General features: G+C 42.4%; 1 protein-coding gene across 1 annotated transcript in view; it reads right to left on the bottom strand.

Annotated features, from left to right (window-relative positions):
* TBC1D9 (TBC1 domain family member 9) overlaps positions 1 to 13,910 on the bottom strand; it is a 404,439-nt gene that overhangs the window by 76,237 nt on the left and 314,292 nt on the right. The window contains exon 17 of the mRNA XM_069242582.1: positions 6,034 to 6,099. Within this exon, the coding sequence (XP_069098683.1) occupies positions 6,034 to 6,099 (66 nt within the window). The remainder of the gene's footprint in view (positions 1 to 6,033; positions 6,100 to 13,910) is intronic.

Below are 13,910 nucleotides of genomic sequence, written 5' to 3'. Positions count from 1 at the left end.
GGTACCGCACTGTGAGGCAGGGGGAGGGGAGGCATCAGTTCTGTCCGGTTGCAGGGGGGAGCTGGGGTGGTGAGACATCGCTCCTCGTGACCAGACGGGGTCGATGGATCCAGTCGGTCAATACGCAATGTGTTGACTTCACAGTGTCTCGATAACACTGCGGGCGTTAGCTGCGTCGCAGCAATGTCAGACTTGCTTTGCAGGCCACGGTTGTTGTGTGCAGCAATGTCTACAGGACTGGCGCAGACTACTGCAACGGTGCTGGCATCGCTGAAGTCGGAGAACTAGCTAAAAGCTGGTAGATGAAGTCTTAGCCGTCCCTGATACTTCAGGACAGGAGACGAGCTCAATCCAAGCCCTTGAAGAGCACTTTTGGGGAAGGCAGAGTCTTTCCAGCACAGTCAGAAGGCAGCAGGTAGCAGGGCAACAAACAGGGCAGCAGTCCTCCTCAGCAAAGCAGTCCAGATGAGTCCCTTGGGCAGCCAGTCAGTTCCTGTGACAGAGCTCAGGTGTGGATCCAGAAGAGTCTGGTTTGTTGGGGTCAGAGACTCAGTTTCTATACCAAAAAATGCCTTTGAAATGGAGGAAACTTCAACAAGTAGTTTTGAAGTGCGCAAGTTCCCCTTTTAGTATTGTCCTGTCTGCCACATCCCTGTGGGGGATTATCAGTCCTTTGTGTGAGGGCAGGCCACTGTCCTTTGAAATGTAAGAGGGAACCCCTCCACCCTTCCTGCCCAGGGAGACCCATTCAGTATGCAGATGAATGCATATGTGACTCAGTGTCCTGTGTTTATGGTTGTCTGGGGCAAATGCACAAGGGGAGCTGTCAACAAGTACAGACCAGATGTGGACTGGAAACAGGGCTGTAAGGCACAGATGGCAGTAGGTGCAGAGAAATGCCCACTTTCTAAAAGTGGCATTTCTAAAATAGCAATATTAAATCCAAATTCATCAGTAAGCACGGTTTTCTATTACTATTCTGGTCATACGAAACATGACAGGGCCACTTCTTCCAGATCATAACCTACCACTATATGAAGGCAGTTCGGATGCTAGTCTATGTGAGGAGCGGCCTCACAGTAGTGGAAAATAACTGTAGGAGTTTTTCACTACCAGAACATGTAAGACACATAAGTACATGCCCTGCCTTTTCACTACATGGGCCCTTGCCCTATAGGTTACCTACGGCCTACCTTAGGGATGACTTATATGTAGAAAAATGGGAGTTTAAGGCTTGGTAAGTAGTTTAAATGCCAAGTCGAAGTGGCTGTAAAACGGCACACACAGGCCTTGGAATGGCAGACCTGAGTTATGATTTACAGGCTACTTATGTGGGTGGCACAATCAGCGTTGCAGGCCCACTAGTAGCATTTAACCTATAGGCTCTAGGCACATGTAGTGCCATTTACTAGTGACTTACAGGCAAATGAAATATGCCAATTGGGTAGGAACCAAAGGTACCATGTTTAAGGGAGAGAGCATATGCACTTTAGCACTGATCAGCAGTGGTAAAGTGTGCAGAGTCCTAAAGCCAACAAAAACAGGGTCAGTAAAATGGAGGGAGGCAGGCAATAAGTTGGGGGATGACCACCCTAAGGATGATAAAAAGACACATATAATTTGTAACAGTGGTAAACATTAATAGGTACAAAAACCAACAATTTAAAAATTGAGACTCTTACGGTTGTTTTAAGAAAACTCCCCTTTCCAATACATACTTCAGTACTGGGTTGCAATTGTGAAAACCGAACAGGCAACTCTACATTGTTTAAAAGTTTAAGTTTTAAAAAGAGGTAATAAATGTTGAACTCTAAAAATCTTGTGCAGATTAGAAAATACCACAAAGTACGTTAAGGATTGAGAAAACACATTACCACAAGCACATTTTCTCCCTTCAAGGTTCCTATAAAAACCCTGTGGAAAATTTAGCAAAAAACATTTAGGGCCTCATTAAGACCCTGGCAGCCGGCGGTAAGCTGGCGGTAACACCACCAACAGGCTGGCGGTGTACCGCCAACATATTATGACCGTGGTGCATTAGCCACAGCCATACCACTGGCCCCCCAAACATACCGCCAGGCTTCTGCCTGGCGGTCATAATCTCCTGGGGATTATGAGTCCCCAACTGCCAGCCTGTCCATGGCCGTAAACACCGCCATGTAAAGGCTGGCGGTAAGGGGGACTCGGGGTGCCCCTGCACTGCCCATGCACAGCCCCATCGCACATTTCACTGCCCGAATTTTGGGCAGTGAAATGCGCCGCAGGTGCTGCTGCACCCGCTGCACATCAACATTGCCACCAGCTCTAGTTTGAGCCGGCGGCAATGTTGATGTGACTTTTCCGCTGGGCCAGTGGACAGAAACGCTGTTTCCGTCCGCTGGCCCAGCGGAAAAGTCCTAATAGGGAGCCACAAACACCGCCAGTATAGTGGCGCCCGCGGCTTCAGAAAGACCGCTGAAGTCGTAATGAGGGCCTTAGTGACAGCTCTGAATTTTCGCAGTAAGGCTCTTTCCTAATTATTGGACACATAAAATACATATGGTTGTGGACCAGGGTTAGTTTTTAGGGGGATGTAGTTCCTGACAGGCGGTTTACCTAATTCCGAACTTTCCCTTAAAGGCACAACTTCTTTCCATAAATAGACGATTCACAGAATGTTTATCAGTCTTGCATTTTAATGAGGGATTATCAAACAAACAGATTTTCCCAAAGCAGCAAAATTCTGCTTGACATATTTCAATCCAGGGGATGTACAAACCAGGATCACACCGAATACAATGATTAATTAGGTTGTGATTGCAACAGGCCCTAGTATTAATCCACATTAAAGGCCACAACAAAAGAGGACCCAACCTCATAGAGTCCTCAAGATATGGCAGAGCCAGATCTTCTTAACACAAGTAGTTGGGAGGTTGAAAGAGGAAGTGAAAGGAGGTGCCTGCAAAAGTGGTTCTACTCTATCTGCAGTGCTCGACATTCTAGGACGCAAGGAAGTGGACTCGCTGCAAAGGAGGACGGCGAACGCAGAGAACCCGGATATGAGGAGAGAACATGCATAAGAGATTTGGAGACTTACGAATATTTGAAAAAGATACGCAAATTGTGGGTGAAGGAGTATGAAATAAGGAGGATAACAGCTTGATATATATAAAAAGAATGACTCTAGAGCCCTGATGAAGTCACTGGGAGATTCCCCAGACGAAACATGTGTTGGCAAGAGTGGCTGGAATATGAACTGAAGCTGAATGTAATTGGAGGAGGACTACGGAATAAACTGTGAAGATTGAAAAACATTGGAGGGACGTGTGCCTTTTGTATATAGAGTCCGTAGCACACAACCATACTGGTATAGGGACAGAGTTGGCATAAGGGACAGTACTTAGAAAATCATTGAGTTTAATATACAGAATAAATAATAATTGAGCTAAAACAAAACCTTGCCTGACACCACAATACTGACTAAAAGGATCAGAAAGTTTGCTGTTTGGGGCACCGAGGATTGGCTGCTCTCTTTGTTGACAAACTGAACAACAACCCCCACAATTTGGCCGTCACTCACACCATCAGCAAAACCTTGGTGGTATACCTTAATGTCAGAGTAAAGACTGTGGACAATGAGATTCATACTAGCCTCTTTAGAAAGCCCACTGCCAGCAACAGCCTCCTCCATGCCCTCAGCAGCCATCCTGACACTCTGAAATGCAGTTTCCTATATGGGGAGCTGCTGAGGGAGAAACGTAACTAACACTGAAAGAGGCTGTATGAGGGAGAAATCGATCATCAGCTAATTCAAAGACAGAGGGTACCCTCAATGGGTCATCAACAGGACCCTTAACGTTAAAAATGTCATCAGGCATCCACTCTCTGTGACCATAGCACTGACAAGAACACAGACACTCAAAACTGACGTTATATTGGTTATGATGTTCAATAACAATTCAAATGAAATACGCTACATCTTGACCAGAAATTGGGACATACTCAAAAGTGACCCCACCATAGGCCACCTTATATGTGAGAGACCCAAGATCACCTACAGGAAGGGATGCAGCCTGAGGGACAAGCTTGTTCACAGTGATAACACACTCATGCATTAAATCAAAGCTCATAACCTACAGGGATTCTTCACCTGTGGGCACTGCAATGCTTGTAAGAACAGTATCATGAGAAAAGAATACTTGTATCCTAAAAGAGGCAGGACTCATAAGACCACACAGTTTCTTACGTGCAGTTCCCAATATGTGATCTACATCTTGGAATGCTCTGTCACCTTGGGTATATAGGTAGTACCACTGAAAGTCAAAAAACGGGTTCTAAAGCACATGAGAGCCATCACTAATTGTGATCCCCATTATCCGGTAGCAGCAGATTTGTAAGAGAAACACAACACAGATAGCTCACTTCTTTCCTTTTTTGTCATTGAACAAATCCCTCACAATGCTAGGGGTGGTGGCACAGCTCTTAGGCTCAGGAAAAGGGAATCCAGATATATTCTTGACTTAGAGAGCAAGAGTCCTGAGGGCTTGAACATGGATGAAGAACTGAAGGTGCATTTGTATGAGGACTGATTGCTACTTGGACACACTTGACTCTATTTGACTTTATCTTTTATTATTCTTGCCTATATAATGTAGTTTGATCAAATATTTCTAATTGTGTAACTTTGTTCTTGTTATGTTTTTTGTCTCAGGAGGAATGGAAGAGGCCCTCTAGTATGTTTTGTGAAGTCAGCTGGACGGGTTCCCCTAGCCTTTTCTTCATCTTCAGAGGTTGGGGCAATTCACATCTCAAATAAGAATGTTTTTTACCTATATTTATACACACTGTATCAAAAAAATATTATTTTTTTAACGGTTGGGTAGGGCTGCACTCATCAGGGGTTTAGATAATGCCTTACTTTGTTTATCATAGTAAATGTTTGCCCACTTGGGCTTGACTGTGACCTGTCCCAGTTTGCCTCTCCTCTTACCTTTCAGCAACTGTGACTCTGCTCAATCTCTGTCCCAAGAGGTTGTTTTATATTGCTTGCCTAGACCAGAAACAATTGTCCCGCTGTCCTCTTTTGCTCTACCTTGATTCGGACACTTGCCACCTTGTTTCTTGGGGACCTATGCAGATGAGAATCCCTTGATATCTTTGATTCTTGCCACATAATCCGGAGTCTGCCTGCAAGACACCAAGGTTTTAACTTACTCCCTCTCCTTCTTTTATAAAGGTCTACTTTGCTTTTGCACAATATTTTTGGAGTACACTCTGTTTTAGCCCCTCTGCACTGTGTGTTTACTTTTCATGCGCATACGGGATGTGTTACAAAGTTTTTACCCTTTATGCTATCCATGGCTTCCCCTTTTCTATCCCTACACTTTTTCAATTCCAGATGTATCTGTGGATTTACTCTTTTGAACGTTGTGGGGGGCGTTCCTGTGTATAAACCCTGTTCCGAAAGCTTGGCATTTGATGTACTTCCATGATGTAAGGATACTGACCTGGCCAACATGATGTTGCTAGACTTGGATCCCTGAGTTTGCAGAGCCCTTTGTTATGTTTCCTCTGTATCTGTATTGTGGTACATTTTTTGAGGTTGAACTTTTCAATTTTGCCCTCGATCATCTAGTGCCAGTGCTGGTAAGCTGCACTTGCAAATGACTGTGTACAGCGTATTCTACTGTTATAACTATCAGCAGGATGAGTGTGGGGGAGTCAAGGTAGACAACACTGTATTACACTTTTGGCAGAGCTGTTTGACTTTAAAGTGCATCACAATATGGCCACCACAGTGGGGTTTTGAAATGTACTGTTTGAAACTTTGTGTCCTTTGTTGATGTCTTCGTCCTTGCATTTAAGTCCACTTCTACTTATTTGTTCATGTGATCAAGCCCATAAGTTGGTCCAAACATGTCATGAGTGAGTTTTATGCAGCAAACTGTCTCTACTGCATTGGAACTTGTCATGAGTGAGTGTTTATTTCTTTTATTGGTACAATAAATATATACACAAATGCCTGGCTTTTAGAGAAGAAGGTTGGTTACACACCTGGTAATACATGCATTTTGTACAGTAGCTTCAGCTTCTCAGTAAGATCTCCATGACATGCAGCACCTAAAGGGAAACAAAACCCAAGATTTGTACTGTTTGCAGCAGAGATATTGGCATCTGATACTTTGCATGTGTGGAGACATCAGTAATAGGAATGCAGATAATACACTTCCACTGTTAGAGAAGCTATCCTCACCCTCACCTTGAGCCATGCCACAACCAGAGGCAACCAAAATGGATCCCACCTCGGAAGACATCGTATTCAGTATTTGCAGAATCTTGCTGTCAATGTTTGCATTTTTCACTGAGTATACTCTCTCAAGATGCTATTGTTGTGAGGTTACTGCTGCCTTAGAGTGCACCTTAATCCTCTATTTCGTTCAGCCACCGCTTTATGCTTTTAGCCTTTGAGCTGATGAGTTTTCCATATTCAGCTCGTCTAGCAGTAGCCTTTCAGGGGATCAATAGTTAGCCTGTTTCTAATATTCATTAAAAGAGCCCTAATAAAGCATTACCAACAAGTACATAATTTTATGTTATTTTTTCTACAGTTTTGCATCCTATGATTGCATGCAATCTGTATTCATGTGAAAGGTGACCTTGACATGAAACTTCAGATTGTTGCCTCTCTTCTTCATTTTAAATTAACCTCTCCTTACTTGCCACCCTCTTCATGCCTCCTCTCTCCTACGCTAAGTCACTGGTATGTTTGCAGTAATACAATTAGAGGGATTATGTCAAACTGCCTGTACCTCATATCATTAAGCAATTTCAGACAAGGAATGTAGCCCCTGTAGTTTCTGTATTGTTCTGAAACCTGCGTTTGAATTTGCAGCATATCTAAAATAAACTTGGAGGCCTTTGCAATAGATATAAATATGGCGTTTAAAATAGTCTCCTTCTTGGTAGCAACATTTTGTTAACTAGTATTTCGTCTGCTTCTAATATAAACATACTTGCCTTGCCTTTGTTCCTTGTAGACTGAGTATCAGAAAAATAGCTATCAAGCAATATTGTTTTCTTTCCTCAACAAGATGGATGCCTCCTGTACTTTGGAGACTTTGTTTCCTAAAAATGTTTTCCAAACTGAGCTGCTTTTATTTTCAAATAATATGTATGATATACATTTTAAAGTATACTGCAATGCAATTCTTAAATGTACTTTCTGTAAAACAAAAACATGAATATGTGATCGTTTTAGCAGCCTTTTTGCATTTCTACTGCTTTTAAATTAAAGTAGCCTCGTCCTTTCAAAAAAGCTGTTTGCACAACTTTAACGCGTTTTCCACATGTATTTGTTTGACTCTACTTTCCCCTGTATTTAAAAGGCAAGGGAAAATGTTGACTCCGTCATTTTGAAAATGTATTTTGGTAGGACCACTGATTATGCAAAGAACAATGGAACATTCTTTATTTTAGAAATAGCTTAAACGCTAGTTAAATGCTACTGATACAGATGCCCACCCCAAAACGTTCTTCTCAGATAAAGAATCCTCATTTTGAAATGCACAAGGCAGCCTACCTATCTTACAAGCTCCTGAAATAGAAAGGCATGTCAAATCAAACATTTTTTCCGAAACCCTCCCAAGACACATTAATACCATGTAGGAAGCATGAAGCACCCCAGTCTACTTAGCAACATACACAATTTTAATTTTGTTAGATTATCTGGAATTTGTAGAACACGCAAATGTCAGAAGTAATTGTAGATAGAGCTTGTATGAGTGGTTTGAAAGGCGTTCTGATGTTAGTATGACCTAAGAGGGTGGAGTTAGGAGAGATGTGTGAACTCGTAATTATTCAGGAATAGGGGGGTGCATGTAACAGTATTTACTTATTTCTTTGCGAAAATCGGAATAATTGGAATAGATTTTTTTTTTTTTTACTTTCACATATTTAACCATTTTTTCTAGCACAATCTGGCAGATTTCCTTTTACATTTTAGCAGATATTCACACAGATTTTGGATTGCTTTTCTGATGACACTGGCTACCACTAATTATCTGGCTGCCATGGCTTCTCCATTGACTCACACAGTTTTCACATGCTGTGTGTTCCATCAGTGATGGTTGAACAATTTCCTGATAGGGAGTACTGGTCAGGGGCATCAGCTCACTAAAATTACCGGAGTTTTTAAAAGAAATCTTGGTGTTATTGAAAGAGTGAGTGTAGCAATTACGCAAAAAACTTCAAGCCAGAAGTGTGTGGTAGTGGTAGAGAAAAAGGTGCAAGAAATGGTAGTTAGTGGAATTTTGTTTAGCAAAAATGTGGGTCAAAAGTGAAATATGATGCATACTATTATATATACATATATATATATATATATACACACACAAAAATATATATATATATATATATATATATCTATATATATATATATATATATATATATAGATATAGATATAGTTATTTAAAAGAAACCATCAATAAATTAAAACTACGGTTTTACCCGTACTTGGTGATCAATATCGATAAACGTGTACTGGTTTGTTTTGTCACTATGCTTCAAACCTTGCAAGCACTATGTTCCACATGTAAAAGATCCAAATGAGCATAATTTCTAATACTTCTAAATGTTAGGACGAACGATATTCTACATTGGTACTGTTCATGGTCCTCCTCTTTTCACCCTCCATGGGACCTAATCACAAGTGGCAAACGTTTGTTAGCAATACCATTTCTTTCTTTGGAACCCCAAAACAAACTCATATGTACATAACTGTGAATGTGCAGTAGCTTATTAAAAGTTGCTCTCTGAGCTCACCTCCCTTACCAGAGCCCTTTCACTGAAATTTTAGAAACATTTAATGCAGTGTGAAAAGAAAAGTGGCTTAGAGGCCGCGTTGTATACAATTATATTTCTCGAGGACAGTGGCCTGAAACAAGACATTGTTCCAGCAACCCTGTCACATTTCTCCCACTTATAAGATCAGTAACTTCAGGATGTGAACTACTGAGAATTAAGCCCATAGTATATTGAGAACACCTGATACCGAAATGAAGACTGTGGTGCCATGAGACTATGTGCGGTATGATCCATGCGATTCTGGGTGGACTCAACAGAGGAATTACAAAACTTGCTGTAAGGTGCTAAGATGTGGTTATTAACGGTTATGATGTAATTAGCGCAATGTGTGATTGTATGCTGAGGAATAAAGACGTCTGCTACAAAGCTCCTTGTGTGGCGTGGTCATTTACATCCTCCCATGCTGGGGAGGATGCTACAATGGAGGTGGGACATGTCCCCCGAAGAAACAAGACTGCTCTTCCTTAGAGTTTGCAATGATACAGCAAACTGTTCGTACATCGCACAAGTACCCAAATCAATGAACCAGTTTGAAGATGGCATGTGTGGAGTCAAAACCCGGCTCCAGCTAATATATGGCCCTCAAAGAAGTTGAAGACCCTGTGAAGGAGCACATTCGAAAAGCCCACTAGAATCCATTGGTAAGGCTGAAAGAAGAAGTACTGCTTTGAGCCATTACACAGAGCCATCATTCACACAAAGCAAATGCTAAAGGCAGTAATAACCAGGTATGAAAGTATAAACGTACTTACCAGCACGAGCAAAGGAAGTGCCACAAGACCTTAAATCGAGTGTAATGACCTAGGCCAGGTTGAGAAGCCGATGCGTGCACAGTGGTAAGTGGCATCCAGTGCAACAAAGGTCATCTGAAAAGTTAATATTTTCATTGGCTGCAGAAGGGAGTGCGAAGTACAATGCAGCTGTGTTTCTAAAACCACCACTGCCATTCGACACCGCCAAGAAGCAAAATATTGGGGCCAGGTGCACTGCATGGATAGAGCCATTCAATTACTTCATAAATGCACCAGAAGAAGTAGATAATAAGAAAATCATTATTTAAAGAACCTTGCCGGAGTAAAGGAAGTGCTGAAGAAAATATTGCAGACTGATGCAATATTGAACCATCAAAGAAGCATTGGATACCAAGTTCAATCGAATGCTGAATGTTGACTATGAAAGGTACATTTTTAATCAAGCAAAACACCAAGTTGGTGAAACAATGGATGAGTTTGCTGGAAGACTTGATGTGCTTATCAAACACTGAAAGTTCAATGAATTTAATGATGAAGAAGCCATTTGCCTCAGAGTCATCGAGGGCTGTCTTTCAGAGGACGCATGTTGAGAGAAACGCTCAGTTTAGAGAAAATATTAATGGCTGCAAGAGCCAATGAAAGAGCAGGTCTATACGCTGATATGGAAGCTGGAACTGCAAAAAATGAATCAGCAATGGTCATAAAAAGCAAGCACAAGTACACGGTAGATGCACACAAGACGAAAAAGCAACATCAGTTATGGCAAGTAGAAACCAGACAAAGCTGAGTGTCGTCGAGCTCATCCTACAAAGGATCTTCTCCGTCACTATGAAGCACCAGTGAAGAAGATAGATGTGTGATGATGGTATCGATCAAGTAATGTCAGGCGCATGTCAGTTTGGCTTCTTGCAAAGAAGAACAAAAGGCAAACCAACAAACGAAAAACAAATTTATTTGAACACTGTCCCAAGATTACAATAAAGGTCAATGTATGCCCCATAACCTTTACCATAGACAGTGGTGCATCAATCAACACCATGCCAGTCAAGAAGTTCAATAGCCTGTCTCCTGTGCCATGTTTCAACTTGTCAAACACAAAGGTATGCATGAGGCCTGCTTCTAAACCCGTGCAGAGTCCAGGGTCGTTCACAGTGACAATGCGACATAAAGCAGTATCAGTGCAACCATCAATTCACTTTCTTCAAGGAACTTCGTCCAGTGCATGCTTACTCAGTTTTGCCACTGCTGCTGACATGGGACTGATATATCTCATATATAACCTCCACTCTCAACCTGAAACTGTGAGTCAGCCTCAGTTGTTTTCTGGCCTCAGAACACTCAAGATAATGAATGTGCGGCTTCACAATATGAGGCCCAGTGGCATCGGAGATTCACTTTTTACTTGAAAGAAGCTGTTGAGAAAGAACCAGAAATGCAGTTGAAGCATGACATCATTGAGCGTGCCACCAGTCCTACGTCATGGGTTTCACTCAGTGGTGGTGCAAAAAAGGACAGTGGAGGTGCAGTACATATCTGTGTTAATGTGCACCAAACCAACAAAGCAATTGAGAGAGAAAGATATCCTTGTCCACACATAGCGGACAGGATCATTCAACTGAACTGTAACAAAATGTTCTACCGTCTTGACCTTTAGAAGGGATACCATCAGCTCAAGTTGGAAGAGAACTGTAGGTACATCACTACTTTTTTGACTCATGTTGTTTGTTCAGATACAAAAGGTTGTGTTGGAGTCAGCTGCAGAAGTATTTCAGGATGTTACACGTCGAATAATTGAACCTGCCTTGCATTGTTTTAATTATAATGATGACATACTGGCACTTGGAGCAAAAGGAGCATGACAAGGCTCTTACACAAGTGTGCCAGTTACTTGCTGATGCAGGTCTCACTCTGAACGCAACAAAGTGTGAGTTTCACAAGACCAAACAAATTCTTTGTGCATATATTCTCTGATGAAGGAATGACTACTGTCACAGATAAAGTGCAAGCACTGTCAGCTCCTTGCCCCTACAAGATGTCACCATGTTGTGATCCTTCTTAGGCATGGCCAGTTATTGCTCAAGGTACACTTGCGACTTTGCTTCAGTGCGTGCCCCATTGAGAGGATTGACAAAATGAAATGTTCCTTTCCAGTCATTTGCTGAATGTGATAAAAGTTTCAAAAGAATAAAACATATGATTGAGAATGCAACAGAGATGGCCTATTTTGACCCCTAGTTATATACTGAGATCACAGTAAATGAGAAGCCGGTGGGGCTGGGGGGCAATCCTGGCTCAACATAATGGTCACCTGAATTCTCAGAGATACATTGTGGCCTATGCCAGATGAAGCCTGTCTGACAGAGAACGTGCCTATTCTCTGCCGGAGAAAGGAGAATCTGACTGGGGGTGGGCTTGTGAACATTTTCATGTGTTTTTATACGGTCAACTCAGTCATGGAAGAAGAGCACTCAAACTTTTGCTGACAATGTTGAATTTCAGACATGTACAGGATGAACGGTTTATGACCAGGGAAGGTGTTGTATTGAGAGGCTCAGGAATCCCCATAAATGAGAGCCTAAGACAGCAAGTCATTGAACTAGCCTATAAAGGATATTGTGGCATTGTAGCCATCAAAAGAGCCCTAAGAGACCAAGTGTGATTCCCACACCTAGACGAGCGAGTTGAGAAGGAACTAAAAGAGTGCACCTCTTTGCAAAAGGCTTTCCCCCAAAGTGACACAGCATCCATTGACAATGCCCAACCTTCCTGCACAGGCTGGGGAAAGAGTTGCAGTGGATTTTTTGGGGCCTTTAGGAAACGGACATCATCTCATGGTAGTCACTGATGAGTATTCACACTTTCTTTTAGTAGAGGAGTTATCATCAACTGATGACAAGGCGATTGAGCAGCTGAATGGCATCTTTGCAGTGTGGGGTATCCCCACCATTCTCCAATCTGACAAATGTCCACCATTCAATAGCGAAGAACAAGGTGTTTCTAGTCAGACTAAATGTCAAGCATCAAAAGAGTACACCTCTGTGGCTAAAGTCAATGGTGTTGTGGACCGATTCATGGGTACCCTCCAAAGGGTAATCCAACGAGCATCAATAGAGGGGGTTGAGTTAAACCAGGCCCTGTGCCAAGCCCTCCGTGCTTATCGTTCAACTCTGCATTCCACAACTGGTGAAATACCTGCCACCTTGCTATTTGGGAGAGCCATCAGAACCAAACTGCCACAGTGTACAGTGGACCAATCCTTGAATGCTGATAAAATTTGTGTCAGATACTTCTCGAAAGTGCAAAACGAAAACATATGCTGATCGTGCTGACAAGCTCAGGAGACAGCCTTCGATGACGGTAGCTGTCCTGGTCAAACAGAAACTAAAGCGGAAAACAGACACTCAGTTTGCTGTGGATTCTCTGAGGGTTGTGACGTGCAAAGGACACATGGGGACAGTGCATTGTCCGGGAAAGTCCATCACACTGGGCTCATCATACTTTAAGCACCTACCTCGACGTTCATCAGCTCCTGTAATTATGAATGAGGCGATCCCGCCTAACAGTCCAGATCAAACATCAGAACCTCTGCCATCAGTGCGCAACCAGAGCGCATCTCAACCACCTCACACCACTCAAACTGTCTCACTAGTGCGAGCGTCTTGGCGACTTAATGAAGAAATATAATGTGACTGTTTATATTTTTTATTCCACAAAGGAAGAGATGTAGTGTTGTGAGGCTACATGCACTAGGACCCTTGTGATTCTGGGCAGACTCAACAGAGAAATTGCATAACTTGCTGGGAGGTGTTAAGGTGTGGTTAACGGTAATGTGATCGTATGCAGAAGAATAAGGAGTCTATTCCGTGTGTGGCGCCGTCGTTTGCATTCTCCTGGGCCAGCGAGAACGCTACGGAGATACGTTACAAAGACGATATTGAATTTGCCCTCTATTGGCACAAAGTCAGGATCCGAGAATGCTGAACACGATTCTGTCAGTTATGAGCCTTAGGACTATATTGCTAAGGCTTTAAGCAATGAACAGCTAATGAATTGGCATTAATTACTGTATTCTAAAGCATACCCTTGCAGTGTGGTCTCACAGTGTGCCTTTAGGCCCTTTGAAAGTCCTTAATTTGGCTGAAGCGGGAACCACCCATTAACCTTCGGGGTGCTATTTAATGAGGCTTGTAATGCTTCATTTTGTGACGTCATGGACCAGTGACTATGCTAATTATTCCCTCTAACACTTACTCTATAGGACTTGTTTCCTGGGAGGACAAACCTACAGTGAAGTAAACCAAGTAACTAGTTACTTT

The sequence above is a fragment of the Pleurodeles waltl genome, chromosome 1_2, assembly GCF_031143425.1.
Source record: "Pleurodeles waltl isolate 20211129_DDA chromosome 1_2, aPleWal1.hap1.20221129, whole genome shotgun sequence".
Taxonomy (NCBI): Eukaryota; Metazoa; Chordata; class Amphibia; order Caudata; family Salamandridae; genus Pleurodeles; species Pleurodeles waltl.
The sequence above is the reverse complement of the archived record's forward strand: the minus strand, read 5'-3'. Positions and strand labels throughout refer to the sequence as shown.